The following is a 16,516-nucleotide window of genomic DNA, read 5'->3' on the forward strand; positions in this document are numbered from 1 at the left end:
TCACAAATTTAAAGCAAATCCTGCTGGTATAGTTGAAGACTTTGATACACACAATGATCTCTAATAACAGAGGCCATGTCCATCAGCTGACATTGAGTAACTAGAACATATTCAACCCTCGTGCAGTTTGTCCATTCTAGTATCGTTTATATAAACAATTATATCCCTTACTGGGTATTATAGCTTTCTCTCTAAATAATTCCTCAGTTATATGAACAACTACACAAAATATGCTGATGTCTCATCAATAAAGATGTAGCAAAGACGTAAAATTATAAAAGATTTATAAAAATCTACAATTAAAAAAAATACAACAAAGAAAATATAATCTGAAAAGACTGTTTTAGTAACCATACATCAAAGACACGAAATGCAACAAAGTGTACAGAACATGTACTTTTATTCTGTAGAAATGCAGAAGAGCTTCTAGAAAATAAAATTCTCTCTCTCTCTCTCTCTCTCTCTCTCTCTCTCTCTCTCTCTCTCTCTCTCTCTCTCTCTCTCTCTCTCTCTCTCTCTCTCTCTCTCTCTCTCTCTCTCTCTCTCTCTCTCTCTCTCTCTCTCTCTCTCTCTCTCTCTCTCTCTCTCTCTCTCTCTCTCACACACACACACACACACACTCAAGCATAAACATATTAGCTTTTGACTGGATGTGGCAGCCTAAACTTTGTTACCTTATTTAGAGAAAGAGCCTCCTGCTTATCCAAGTAACTCATATTCAATGGACAGCTGTTCAGATTTAAAAGGGATGATTTATCTAAAAGAGCCATTCTGAGTACTTCCCAATGTTGAACCATTCCAGGATACTCCTTGTGTACTTCTTCAAGTAAAGTGATTATTTCTCTAGCAATCAGTTCAACAGTTGATCCAGTAGTCTGTGCTTTTTCATGGAACTTCTGATGGATTCGCAGCGACTTGGAACAGTGAAGTTACATTATTTGCTGATGGGAAGCAGGACAGCCTGCTACCCAGAGTGTTACCATGCCTATAAGTCTTGCCTGTTCATTATTTGCTATTACTAAATGATTATAAAAGTCAGAGGTAGATTAATTACAGTTATTTTACTGGTAATGGTAGAACCAGATGGCTGATGGTTTTATTTCTTTTCATTTTACTTTTTCCTATATAAGTACATATGTTTTGTATATTTAATTTTCAAACTAACTACTGCAAAGCTTGCCACCGCTCACACCACGAACCCTGTAGGATATTCAAACCAATAATCCTATTCCAATGAAATGAATCAAAAAACGCTGAACGCCAATAAACGAATGTTCTTTATTTAAGCCAAACAACTCTGTTAGCTTTTCGTCGGCGCTCTGCACCAACTTCATCAGAATTCAAAAACTCGCGCCATTACAACAGCTTACATAAAAGGCTAAAAACTAGAACATGTGATCGACACCCCCCATCTACCAATTTTAAAGGTATCAAGCTCCAAAAAGAAACTGGCTGTGATATAACCACGATCACTACATTAAATCTCATACTTAAAACTATAAATGTGTATCATTAATTTAGCACTCTTAAATCAACAACAAATAAAAAATAAAAAACAATAACTATACGTGTATAAAACATTACGCAACAGGAATGCAAATTTTTAAAAATTATTTAAAATTTTTAATTTTTTTAAACAAACACTGACCAATTGTCAAAATCCATCAAGGAAACTAAGTATGAAAAACTAGAGGTAATATGGAAAAAATATCACGTCATGTAATCTCCCATACTCCATACATAGGATTAACCCTACCTCTCTAAACTTCTCAATTTTAAAGCACTGTTTATAGATAACATACTATTAAGGCCAGGATAGTGATAAGCCACCAGGTTTAGCTGCCACATAAGTTCTCTAAACTCTTTAGAACGCTCACATGAGCACACGAACACACAAAATCTGCCTCATGAAGTAAATTTTGACCTGGGTTCAAGGCTTGCAAGGGCCGATTATTTATGTTTTGCCAGATATGGCCTGCACCTGTCGCCCTTGGGATTCCGGATACTGGCTAAGGCTCTTACCACCTCTATAATGCCTTTTTTAGGGGAAGTTCAAATGACAAATTCACTACCGTAACAGGTAGAAGCAAGCAAAATCCAAGGGTAATGCTACTCAATGCTAGAAGTCTAAACCTCAAAATGCATTTACTCAAGGCACTCCTTAAAATGGACAACATCGACATCTGTGCAGTGACAGAGACCTGGTTTAAAGCTCCAGACAGCACCTCTGCATTACCAGACTATAATTCATACCACACCCTTTGGCCACATAACCTGGACCGAAACAATAAAAGCAGAGGCGTGTCCATATTCATTAAAGATATCCACATTTCCAGGCTAGTTGCTCAGCATAATGCATCCAAGATTATCCAAGTGCAACTAACTCTGGGCAAGACCGCAATCCAAATTATAACTTGCTGCAGATCCCCCACCATGCTCCAGGATTCCCACTCCTCATTTCTTGATACACTAGAAAATATTAGGGTACAACCCAACACCCTATTAATGGGTGATTTGAACTACCCCACCATTAACTGGGAAAACTACTCATGTACCAACTCTTTTGCTCAACGTTTTCTGGAATTCATAAATTCCAATGCCTTGGCTTAACTTATGAAAACCCCCACCAGGTGCAGCAATATTCTAGACCTGGACATTACCAACATGGGTGACCAGTGTTCCACACCAGAGGTCAATTCCTCATTGCTCAGATCCGACCACAAGCTAATTACCCTAGACATCCACATCCCGCCTCCACCCCCCATTAGGAAAACTACCGTAAAAAATTTCTCCAAAACCAACTTCACGCTTCTTAAGACAGAAGTGGCAACCTTCGGGACACCCATGCAGACGGACAATAGAGATACGACCGCTGAATCCTACACAAATACACTTTATAAGCACTTACACAAGTGCATGGATCGTGCCATCCCTAACAGAACCAAGATGCTATCCTCCAAAAAAAGAAAGCCAATCTGGTGGTCCCCTGCCATAAACAAACTCTACAACAGAAGAAAGAAACTGTTGCAAAAAAGAGTAAAATCCCATGATTGGAGGAACTCCCTGGTCAGCCTCAGTAAGAAGCTGAGATCCCTCATAAAATCCTCCAAAGCTAGTTACCAAAACAAAATCGCCACTGATTATAAAGACAACCACAAAGCATTCTACAGCTATGTCAAGAATCTCAATGGCAACACTCAGATCTGCTCTGAGTTACACCACAATGGCACTAAATATACAGAACCAACTGATATTGCCAACATCCTGGAAGATAGGTTCAGTGCTAACTTTACCCCCCTCTCACCCCCTAAAAGGCCCATCTCTATACCAGAAGAATGCAAAGTTCCTGTAACCATGGCTGCACAGGTAAAAATCACACTCTCCAAAGCCAAGAACACAGCATCCATGGGACCTGACAACATCCCAGGCTGTGTTCTACATGAACTACAGAACGAACTGGCACCCAACCTTAGCACCATGTTCAGTCATAACCTCACCTCAGGCTTTGTTCCCACTGAATGACGCACAGTGATGGTTATCCCACTCCACAAAGGGGGAGCTACCATGGACCCTGAGAACTACCGCCCCATTAACCTGACAAGCCTGGTCTGCAAGGCCATGGAACGTATCATCATGGAACTTATAAAGACATTGGTAATCTCCAAACTCTGGATCCCACCCAATTCAGGTTTGTAAAAGGAAGATCATGTCTTCTAAACCTGACAGACTTCTTTGAAGCAGTCACCAAAGCCGTAGATGAGGGTAAGGTGGTTCACACAGCCTATCTAGATCTCGCCAAGGTTTTTGACACCACCCCCACTCTGGAATTATAGATAAACTCACTAAACTAGGTATAAATCCCTATGTCACAAGATGGTTTGCCAACTGGCTCACTGACAGAACCCACACTGTGAAAGTAGCAGACTCCAAATCCGACTTCAGACCAGTGACAAGTGGAGTACCACAGGGTTCAGTCCTGAGTCCTCTCCTGTTTGGTATCTACTTCTCTGAAGTACAGGCTAACACAGAAGGTCTTTGGCTAATGAAGTTCGCAGATGACTGCAACCTAGGAGCCATAATCGAAACTCCCAATGATGTGGGCATCCTACAAAAGGGCCTCACTGAGACAGATGCCTGGTGTCAAAGTCATGGCCTCAAGCTCAATGCCAAAAAGTGCATTGTCATCCCTTTTGGTAAAATCTCTGTACCCATGAACTACCACATATCTGGTAGTCTACTTAACACTGAAAGTGTGATAAGAGACCTTGGTACACAGGTGGACAGTAGTCTTTCCTTTGATAATCACATCGCCACAGTAGTCAGGAAATCCTTATATGTGGTACACCTCATCAGAAAAGGTTTCACATCCAGGAAAAAAGAGGCCATTGTTCCCCTCTACTCGTCACTCATTAGACCCATTATAGAGTACAACGCCCCTTTTGGTATGTACCTCACAAGACATCTACAACAACTGGAAAGGCCGCAGAAATACCTCACAAAGAGGATTACCAGCCTCAAACAGATGCCTTACGCAGACCGTCTCAAAAAACTCCAGCTTTACTCCATCACATATCACCTATTCAGAGGTGATCTCTCCCTAACATACAAAGCTATGTCAAACTCAGAGCTGTTGGACATGGTCCACGTAAATAAATCCCAATCCCTCTGAGCTACATGCTCTAGGGACATAAATCTTGTCACCACAATAAGCAGAACATGCTGGAGGGATAGATTCCTGTTCCAGAGACTTTCCATACTCTGTCACAAGCTACCTATCTATATCAAATAAAGCTCCTAATTAGCACTCTTCAAGAAAAATCTTGATTGGATGGGAAATAGGAAATTCACCCCAGGAATCACGTCTGTGGCTCTGCTTGACAGGGGCACAGGAAAATAGTTTTCTTGGGTGGCAAAAACCAGGGTACCCTTTTGGCTAGGCTTATATAGGCCCTAGGGCCAATAGCCTAGTACCTACCTATGAACCTATGAAAAGATAAAGCAAGAAACCCTGTTGACAAAACATGCATTCAGCAGCATATGTTGCAACCAAATATAACATATCTGAGCGGTATAATGACACCATCATTTTATGGAAGTTCTCCTTGACTGTATTAAGCATACTGCACAAAATGGCCCAAAGCAAATATCCAAAAGCAATGTGAGTTACAGCTATGAAATGTTTTTGGTGGCCGAAACTCAATATCACATTCATAGATCTGAATTTGATGTTTCAGTTCTTTTTGATGGTAGGACTGAATATCATCCAAGAACAAAGTTAATCTGTGCCAGTCCTTATTAATATCCAATAAATGAATCCTTATTAAATGGAAGAAAATCATTTTCACTTCAAGGTTTAACTTGTGCAATTTATGGGTGCTAAACATCAGTTTCTTTAAACTCTGTCTAGCTTTCTTGTTCATTCAGTCACTAACACCACCAAAGCTTCATATGTCAAAAACAAATGCAAAATTGCTTTTGATCTAGGAAAAAGATTTCTGGAACACAATTAAATGAATTCTAATAGAACAGAGAATTTAGACTCTAACAAATAAAAACAAAAGGCCAAATTTCTAAGGTAGGAGTTCCTTGTATAACATTGTTTAACTTTTCATTACAGTTAACCTTCAACATATTATATCATGCATTATCCTTATACACTCCTTTTTATTTAAAAATCTATTTGAGAAAATAGATACGTGTTCATGTGTGTACGGGCACGAAGCCAAGTGAATGTGTGTGTGTGTGTGTGTGGTGTGTGTTTGTGTGTGTGTGTGTGTGTGTGTGTGTGTGTGTGTGTGTGTGTGTGTGTGTGTGTGTGTGTGTGTGTGTGTGTGTGTGTGTAGGGGGGTGTTTTTGCCATTGTAATCAATGGTCAGCCACAGAAAACACTACCACTGCCAGGTCTAATAGCACAGATGTTAAACAAGGGCAATTTCTGGATAGCTAATGACCCGGTGATAAGGTTATAAGGCCATAGTTGTCTAGGAATCACATTTCCTTACCTTCATATAAATTTACCTACCTGTGACATGCAACTTATATGAGTTGGGAAAATCATTCTGAATCCCACAGGATGTTATCACGTGACTAATGATCCAGTTCAAAAATTAAATTTAAACTGTCACACAAGTGGGTTTAGACATAAGTGTTAAAGTTTAGTGGAAAGCTTACTATATAGATAATGCTCCACTTAAATCTGACACACCCATCAGGGGCTTGGGTACCTTTGTTGACAAATGACTCTCCTTTGACTACCATGTCTCTGTCATGATTAGAAAATCCTTCTGCCTTGCACAACTTATCCTTTTATGGTATTTCCTCAAGATCCAGAGAAATTATAGTCTTACTTATTCCTCTCTTATTAGGACCATCCGTGAAGACAATGCCTGATCAGCATGTGCCTCATGAAGCACTTAAACTAACTTAAGAGACATCAGTGTTTCCTCACCAAAAAGATCTCAGATCCCAGTACCCTTAGATATTCTGTCCCTCTGCTCAGTATCATATAGACTCTTGAAGGGTGATCTCTGCTTAACCTTCCATGCTATGAATAACCCAACATTCCTGGAACTCTTTCATGTAAACAAAACCAGTAGTAAAGCAAACAACCTTTTTAGAGACCTAAACCTCGAACATAACATTAACATCTCCAAATGACACAACAAGTGCCTAACCCAATGCATTTTCAATTTGTGGAGCAGATTGCCCTTACATATCAAGCAGACACATGCATAACAATCTTTAAAACCAGCTTGGTTGACTGGATGGATAATTGCAATTTTTTCTCCTGGGATATGTGAGGAAAATCTTTTTAATGGGAGACATTGTTTGTCTCCCATTGGTACTGGGTGATAAGTCAGAATTTCTCAATGGCATCTTGGTCATAAGCTTAGTAACAACCAATGAATCTAAATCATCTAGATCCCCCACAAATTGTGAAAGAAACACAATTATCTCCTCTCACTTAATAGTCAAGCATCATTATAATATCAGTGCATTGCCACATCAAAATGCACTCCTTTATTTATCGGACCCATTGAAATTCTTTTACTAATCCTGAGGGAGCAAGTGTTATCCCTGCTATAATGGGTTCCAACAGTCTAGTAACACTTTTATTGCAGATGCTGAGTTACTCTGAAATTTGATAGAAGTGCAAGTACAGTTTATACTAAGATAATATTTCATTAAAATATATCACAATAAAAAATACACTCTATATACTTGAATTATTTTAGGATTAAACATTTCATCTATGTAATTCATGTATTATTGAAATGTTTATCCTGTACTATCAAAAAATGATCCTCCAACCCAAATCTAGAAATGGCTAGGATAGTTTAGTAGTCAGGGTGTTGAGGGCACAGCCCTACATGTCAGGGGGTGCAAGGGTGAAATCTACCTTCCAGTTGTTGTGTCTTTCGGCTTTTCCCGGTTAGGGTTCGCCACAGTGGAACTCCGGTCCGCTAATGATTGGCAGAAGATTTTTACTTGCCGAGTTGCCAGCCCTGACGCACAACCTTCAACGAAGGTATGCCCATTCATGCATGTCTCCCAACAGAAGACGCTCTAGCTGAGAATCGAACAGGACGACGTCTTACTGTGAGGCGACAATGCTACCACAGTGCCACCACCATAATACTTAAAATCTTTATTAGCAATTTAGTGCTTTTGTTTGAATCTCAGTTTACTTTTTGAAGAGTCAGATCTCAGAAAACGGTCTCATGCTTTTTATAAGGAGTTCATATACAATTAAATATATATATGTTAATTGCAGACCAGTGTATGGCAGAAACATTTATTCACACAGACTGGCATAGTTTCATTTATTATGAATCTGATTTACGTCATCAATACATTTATCTGCATCCTGTGAGTATCATAAGCTCATGAACCAGTCAGAATCCCTACTCAAAAATACCAGTTGAACTGCAGCTAAGCTGAAATAGATAAGTAAATAAATACATAAATAAAATTAACTTTCTGAAAATACCACTAATCTCACCAAAATCCACCCTTTAGAATATGAACCTAGAATAAAAAAGTAAATAATAATATAAAAAGAGAACTCCAGCCAGCCAATGAAAATTGGTATCACCTGCAAAACTGACACAGTCCCAAATAATTACACAATGATGCTAACCAATCATAACATACACCAGCAAAATAACACCATAGACCTTAAATACGTTAAAAATCTCCTCAGAACTCTATGACAGAAGCAGCTTCAGCACGCCCCATTGAAAAGAATATGTGGAAACTACATAAAGCTTTATGTGAAAGAGCAAATAATGCAATTATTACATCAATTTGAAATGAATGGGAAACAATAACTAAGACTAAATAAAACAGCAAAAAGATAACGTACATTCACATATTTTCATTTGAAGAATTTTCATTGGTTTATATATTAGAAAATAATTGGATTTTACTTCTGTATATAGTGTAAATAGTTCAATTTGCTGTTATTACAATTGTTCTTTTGTACTCATCTGTAATATTTTTGAAAAAAAAAACAACAAAAATGATAGATCTATGAAATATATGAAAGCACAGTTCATGTGAAATATGGGGATTACTCATAAATGATTAATAAACTTGGCAGGACATCCCTGTGCTGAAAATCCGAATGCACAGATCTGTAGCAATTCACAGAACCATGTAGCCCTATGGAGCAACTGACAAAAAGTTATAGATAAAATTGTATGCAAATTACCATATAATGGCACGCAAATAAAAAAGCATAGTCTAATGAGTGCTTTATGTCGCACACACATGAGAATAGCAAGGTATGCTTCATAGTGATCAGGTGCAAAATACAGCAGATTATTGCATCTGAGTATAATGGCAAATTGCTTGACAAAAAAATTGTGATATTGCCACCAGATATGTCGGGAGCAACAGAAACTTGTGTGAACCTGCATTTGCTAATTGCAAGCAGCAGTTTTCAAGGTATACAAAGGGACTACTCCTTCAATGGGAAATAATACTAACAAAGGATTACTCCTGCTATTAAGAGAACAACAGGTCCTGGATCAGCTGCACATGGATAGAGATTTTATATGGGCACTGGGTGACCTGTATGGCCTACAAACTGGAACTGAAAGAATGAGGTGGACTTCCTATACCTATGGATATCAAGGTATGTATAACACTTAACATACTAGCTCGAGGGACTGTCAGAGGCAAACTTGGAATCATTTGATTACAAATTTCAGCATGTGTACTACTCAAGACTTTCCTCAATATATTTCTTGTACATGTTGAAGAGCACTCCTCTTTCCTAACATACTATGAGAGAGAAACACCACCATGTGTGGTTTATTTGCTATAGCCCACCTTTTCAAATTCCTGGGAACCATAGTGTGCCATATGGCAATAAAGGACCCAGCTATTTTTCATGGATACCACTGCATCATCAATTGGAAGAACTGCCATTCCGTCAACTACCAGGTGGTGTGCAATGCACAGGGGCTAATAGCCCTTGTGTCTGCACAGTACCCCGGCAGTTCCCATGGTTCCAGCATATGGCATACAAGTTATCTGTATTGACACTTCTTGCATGGAGACATTCTGCAGGGCCCTGGTAAGTGCAGACACAGTGGCACAACTAAATATCCACAACCATGTTCATAGGAAACAAACAACACTAAGCGCACACTATCTCCCCCATACCTAATATGTTACAGGTGATGCAAGAGACCTTCAAAGGCCCTGTCTGGTGGCCCAGTATGAAATCCATGAGAAATGTCTAAACAGCAATATAACATCACCCATGCTAAAACCAAAAATGTGGTAGAGGATGTGCTCAGCCTGCAGAAGTCCTGATTTAACTGCATGGACAACATGTGTTGGAAGGTATTGAAGTATACCACCACTATATCTTGCCAGATATTTGATCATTATGCCTGCTGCATAATATGATACACCATCATCACGCAGGCCAGGCAGCATGAAGCAGCTGCAATCAACATGACATCCATCAGCAGCAATATGGATGGCAGCAGACAACCAGCAGCAACTGAACCACACTCATGTAGATGTTATCATGAACAGTACACTGTGGTGCAGGTAAAGTAGCCACATATAATCAATTTCTATGGGCTTAACATCTATGCAGTGGCAGTGTAGTGCCACACAGAGCAAAATGATTCATGTTGTGTTTGAGGTCCCTCCTCTGGGCCAGTGATCAAGGAGCCTCAATCCTCTGCAGGCCCCAAATAAAACTCCCCACTGACTACTACAGAGTTGAGTCCTTAGCTGAGTGTTCCAAGCCAAGTCCTCCCCCACTCTCTGTTAAATCAGTGCCTCTCAGTGTCCCTTTCAAAGTAGTGTCACACAAACTGTCTTTGAGATTTGATTTTCACACACGCACACACACACACACACACACACACACACACACACACACACACACACACACACACACACACCTGGGAAAGGCTGGCACAGCTTTCCCACTCTGCCACCTCCACCCAGACCATAAGGTAGATTTGTGCCACCAGAACACCTGAAACCAGCTACTTTAAGGCTCTTACCAGGGTACCCAATAACACTTATTAAAATTAATACTTATACAAATGATAGTGTTTAAACAAGCAACAAGACTTTCAGGAATGCAGAGCCACACTGTCACTAAATAAATGCAAGTGCTCTCAAAAGTTAAATATTTTCTAAAAGACCAGCCACAATGAAAGGTTTAGATACATTTAATAATAAATAAGAAAAAAAACATGAATATCTAATTACAATAAACACCAGAGTTGTAATCACAGGAAATATAAAAAAAACAACACAGATGGAAAGACACTGACAGATACAGAAAAAAAAACATTTAGCTAATCTCACTATATTTTTTAACTGATTGAAGCATTACTGTTCTCTAGTTACTTACTAAAGCAAGACAAGATGAAAGCGGATGAATGTCTTGTCAGGTTCAAAACAGAGTGCCACCTCACATCTCTCGCTAGTATTCAAATACAGTTTCAGCTCTGGCTACAGAATGACATCACATCTGGTCATCTGACACTGTGGTTCCCACAATACTCTCTCGCTAGAAACTGAGCCAGGATCTGGCACTCATGTTTCACAATACACAGACATAGAACTTTAGCTAAGGTTTATTACAGCATCTGGAAACTGTAAAACAATTCCAGCACTTCCACCCTTCCTGCAGAAATTAACAAGCCATTCTCTTGCAGCCAAGGGTAGCAATTAGTTCACCTCTAAGGACAATAGAGCAGGATCCCAGCCCAGGCTTTTCACAGACTTTGCATCTCTGGCTGCATTAAGACCTGTGAGATAAAATCTTTATGGTCTAAACCAAGTAATTTAATTTCAGGCTATATTTCTTAAAGTTAGCTGCACTGAGCTTAACAGTTTCCCTTCCAGTATCCTCTGTTAAAATATATACATTTTATCAATTACAGCAATACAGTCTGACATACATGTATATTTCTTTTCGGTCCAGCAGGACCCACTGTTGATACATTTTTAACACAAGAAACTTTCTAAATGCATTTTTAACACAAGCATCTGTACAAATCAGTTTGATATTCAAATGACATATAATTCTTTACAAACCTCCAGCTAGCTATGCTGGCATATGTTACACATGCACTGTCATTCTCCCCCTGGCACAGCTGGCACTACCTTACAGCATCACATAATGTTATAGAACAGCTATGCTTGGCACTGCATGACTGAGTCTCACTGTGCATTACACATCTCTACATTCACCAAAGAAAAAGTGAAGGTTGGGAATCACAGCCATCATTATTTGCACAGATACCTAGGAGCACATGGTTACATGGCAGTTGACACTACCAGGGAGTATTGGCCTACATGGCAATGCAGGTGGAGACACGGATCATGGAGAGGGTTAGTAATGGTGTCAAATATGATATTTCCAGTGATGTGGCTGGACGTGCCACTATAGGACTGTGCAGGGAAGCATCTGTGATGTAAAGCCATGTGAGAGACACTATAGGGTGGTGCAGCATGACCCTGGTACCATACAGTAGTGCAGGTAGAGATGGCTCCCAACATGGACATGGTGGAACCGTAAAATCAGACTTCTGTGGTTATCAGACATGAGTCCGCCCTCCCTCAATATCTCAGTGGCATTACAGATCCCACTGCTGGTACTGGTATGCTTAAACCATAACCATAGCAGATGTTGACCTCGTACCCTGCTATGGTAATCTAAATGTCCACTGCATCATGGGACTGCCCACAACTGTGCCTACTGTTAACACTGAGATGCAGGACACTGATGGCAACTCTAGATGATGTCCTTATGGAGGTGGCCATGGCTGCAATGTTTCTCATCATGGAGCACACAAGGCTGATCATAGCATTGGTCCTTGCCTCTGATATCTCCTGGAAGCCATGTGCAATACCAGTTATTTCTGCTTCTTCCTGGATAGCAACAGACTGTGCACAGAATATAGCCCTACATATATGTTGGTGGAAGTCAAGACTCACACTCACTTCAAGGCCTGATCGGAGCACTGACTGACATCATTTTTCAGCTGTAGCCTGCTTCACAGTGGGTATCCATAGGTCAGATGTAGTGTGCTCAACCAATCATTCTGGATCATCACTACCAGTGGCATTGACATTAGCCACAATGCATGTCTCCTCTAGAGCTGTACACCATGCTGCGCAATTCATTTGGTGTGTGTAGCAGGATGTCGCAGTGTTGTTCTGGCCAGCAGGTTCATGCCAGCTCAGGAGTAAAACAGACAGTGTCAAAGTACATGAGACTTGATGTGCACTCTGGCTTCTTTATCAGATCTAGTATGGGATTGGCCTCAGCCTATTGTTCTGGCCCAGCCTCTCCCTGTGTCATGATGCTGATGTTGTGCCTTGTGTATACAAATTCAAAACAATATTGTGTGAACTGATCACCCTGTAATCCTCATACATCATAATGTATTTGCTGCTGACAGCTGAATTCCCACAGTCAAATATGAACACCCTTTTGTGGCACTGGGTCCCTCAGTCCATATACCCAATGCACCTATGAAAGACAGAGGCAGTGTTTAATGCAGCCTCTATTGAGTGTGTACATTTACAGTTGCAGTATGCCTCCCACAGACTTGGTATGTACCTGGTTGATCACAGTGAGTGTTATGTAGCATTTTCTTTCTCTCAAAACCAGTGCCAACTCCTCCAGGTATGATCTTTGTCCCCTTAACATTATCATGCAGGGATGCCATAAAGTAAATCTTTCTTAGTGACAATGGAGCTTGATGACGGATTACCTTCTGTCACAATCCTTTTTGCCATGGTGTTGTATACATTTTTTAGGCATTTTGTATTATGTCATTTACGTGCTTCCAGCACTAACGCATGGTAAAGTTCCTTCCATGCACAGAACTGACATCACGTACCATTGTTCATTATGTATTTTCACATAGAAGGTAGTAGGCACTCTTTCTTCTGAACAGCCATCGCCCATGTGCTCTGAGTGCCTGCAGCAGGATGACATTCTCTTCAAAGCTGAATGTATTCAACCTCTGCTGTACCTCATCTTTGTAGGACATATGTTCTACTAGGGGGACAGGAGAAATTAGACTGGAAAAGCTGGTATGGATGCACAGAGTTTGCTATATAATAGTGAAAGCAGAAGGGAAAAATAAAAAAATGACTATGTATTCTTGATGGGTATGCTGTAGAGGTCTCATATATTCTGGATACAGATTATAGTAGAATGTCAGGGGAGCTTTGGGCTGTCCTGTGACCATAGGCCACTATTCTAGGTCAGTATGTGACCAGGTGCATGGGTGCTGTAGGTTACATATGGCAGTGTTATTCAGCCTAGGACTATCTATCTGAGGATGGGGTGGCTTTCCTAGGTTAATGGGCTGCCATCCCCTCCTTTGTGTGCTATCAGAGGTGACTAGCTTCTCACATAAGCAGTGCAGGCACTGGTACAGTGATATACATGACTGTTGTCCTAGAGACCTCTGTTCACAGGAGACAGAAGTTAGGCAAGTATTTACAATGTCTGCTGTATATGGTTCTGCATTCAATAAATATTTTTGCTGTTTGTAACTGGTGTTGTCTTGATTCTCTGTTTTTATTTAATCGGCAGACTTAAGTATATTTCAGGTTGACTACTTTGGCGGAGTGTATCCATTGTGTGTGCTGCTGGTGGTAGCTATTATGTAATGGTAGTGTGTTATTATGTTGGAGAGATTTGTGGCCTTGAGGCATATTGGGTATCATTTTATGCATCTACATGATTGGACATAGGTGTGTTAGGAGAAGCTGTGTGTTGTTGTTGTTGTCTTTCGGCTTTTCCCGGTTAGGGGTTGCTACAGCGGAACTCCGGTCCACTAATGATTGGCAGTAGGTTTTTACAGTGCCGAGTTGCCAGCTCCATGCCCAACCTTCAACGAAGGCATGCCCATTCACACATGTCTTTTGGAATGCCACTCGACCGTGGGGAGGACATGCAGACTCTGCAAAGAAGACACTCCCGCACACCAGCTGAAAATCGAATGGGAGAACCTCTTGCTGTGAGGCAACAACGCTACCGCTGTACCACCACGGATCTTAGGAGAAGCTGTGTGCACTTCACTGCAATTAACTGCATTAGTCTAGCTGTCCCTGCTTGTTTGTTCATAACTGTGCTAGTGTGGACTGATGTCTTAAATAGTGTGAGCCTGTTTGCTTGTTGCTTCTTTGTTCATGCATATACAAGTGTATCACTCAAGCCTTCTGCTTGTTTGCATGTGTGCGGACCTGTCATCTAACACTATCATTTCTGCACCCCCTCACTCATATGTGTTATGTTTTGGGTGCCCATTTCTTTTGTCTTTCAGCACCAGGAAAGCATGCAGGGAATGCTGCCAGTGGGGACAGAAAAGACCTTCAGGCACAACAGACTTAGAAGCATAATGTCCTTCCCTATCTATATATTTTTGTCTGGTAATATTTGTAGCAAGCTACTTGCCACAAATTTAGCAAGTGGCTTGTTACATTTTTTAAAAGTGGAAGAGACCATTTTTTTTCTTTCTGCTCAACTGTCTCATTTGAGGCATGGATCTTGAACTCCTTGGGAAGATGTGAGGTTGAGGAACGTGTATACATGGTACCTGGCTTGACTTGCTACTGAGGTTAAGAGCAATAACCACCAGGAATAGAGTAATGACTTTTGTTTTTGCTATGGCTCTGTTATGTTTATCTATATCTATAAATAGATAGACAGATGCATTTATGGATATAGATAGATAGAGATAGATAGATAGATAGATATATAGATAGACAGACATAGATAGATTAGATAGATAGATAGATAGATAGATAGATAGATAGATAGATAGATAGAGATACAGATATGGATAATTATATTTGTCTATATACCTATATATGTATGTTTGTGCATGCACACACACACACACACACACACACACACACACACACACACACACACACACACACACACACACATACACACACGGATTTCAAATTATTTAAATTATTTTTGCAAGCACAGATAAAAAGCAGAAAACATATGATCACAATTTATGCTTTAAAAGTGTTCCTTGTCTTTGTTGTCTGGGTCACTGAAAATTTAACACAAGTAAATTATGACAGAAAAAAAAGCTCTACAAGAACATGTGCAAGACAAAAGGAGAAGGAATTTTAATGTTTATTTTCTTCACTTTTTCAACTACAGAATGTATCGAGGGAGGTTCCACAGTGCCTTCTCACTGGATCACCACAGTTTGGAGTTTCTGGGTATTCAGCCAACTTTAGAACCCATGCGAGCAGAGTCCAGTCCCTGGCTAATCATCTTTGGTATTGTTGCTAGCTTGGCAGTATCTGGAATCGTTGCCATAAATGTCAGTGGCCATATTGCCAGAAAGTAAGTTTATTTTTATTTTAAGTCCTGAATATATACTTGTCTGATTTAAAATAACAAGAATTTGAATATTTAGTACAGTATATTTCTCCTTCTTGTGGCATTCTTCTTTAGAAATTAAAAATTACTGATATAATTTTTCTCAGTAGTAGTGTTTAAGATCCAAGCTTGACCTTAGTAGAAGCAGATTGGCTTGTTGGCTTTATCATGAGCATTGACAACAGGTTGTCACATTAGTGCTTTCACTGTCAGCAGTCCCTGAAGGTATCTGAGTGCTATACAGTACAGTGGGATTCAATGGCCTACAATGGCCTACATGCTATTTATGCATTAGCTGTTTTCCAAGGCTCCATAATGAAATGCTGTCACTCGTAATACTGAGTGCTGACACACTCAAAGAAAAAAGACCAAAAACGCAGTAGAAGAAATAATATTGAACATTGATCTTCTGTTTTAGACGTGCTTCTTGCAGGAGGGCTTGCTAATGTGGGGAACAAGCAATCCACACATCCTGAGCTTATATATACCAACTCTGAAATCACCATGCCTTGGATAAAAGAGAATATTCCAAGAAATGGGATCAGAAGATCATAAGAGATTACTAGGCTATCGATCTGGAGGTCATTTCAAGCCTAGCAATTT

At 40.0% G+C, this 16,516-nt stretch overlaps 1 protein-coding gene across 1 annotated transcript in view; it reads left to right on the top strand.

The window, feature by feature from the left end:
* The window catches only part of LOC122803178 (angiotensin-converting enzyme 2-like), a 476,585-nt gene extending 460,289 nt beyond the window's left edge, over positions 1-16,296 (top strand). Inside the window, exons 17-18 of the mRNA XM_044072792.1 lie at positions 15,689-15,864; positions 16,268-16,296. Coding sequence (XP_043928727.1) covers positions 15,689-15,864; positions 16,268-16,296 — 205 coding nt within the window. The remainder of the gene's footprint in view (positions 1-15,688; positions 15,865-16,267) is intronic.
* Positions 16,297-16,516: the final 220 nt, after the last annotated feature.

The sequence above is a fragment of the Protopterus annectens genome, chromosome 5.part1 (genome assembly GCF_019279795.1).
Source record: "Protopterus annectens isolate FY-2018-M chromosome 5.part1, PAN1.0, whole genome shotgun sequence".
NCBI classification, from domain to species: domain Eukaryota; kingdom Metazoa; phylum Chordata; order Ceratodontiformes; family Protopteridae; genus Protopterus; species Protopterus annectens.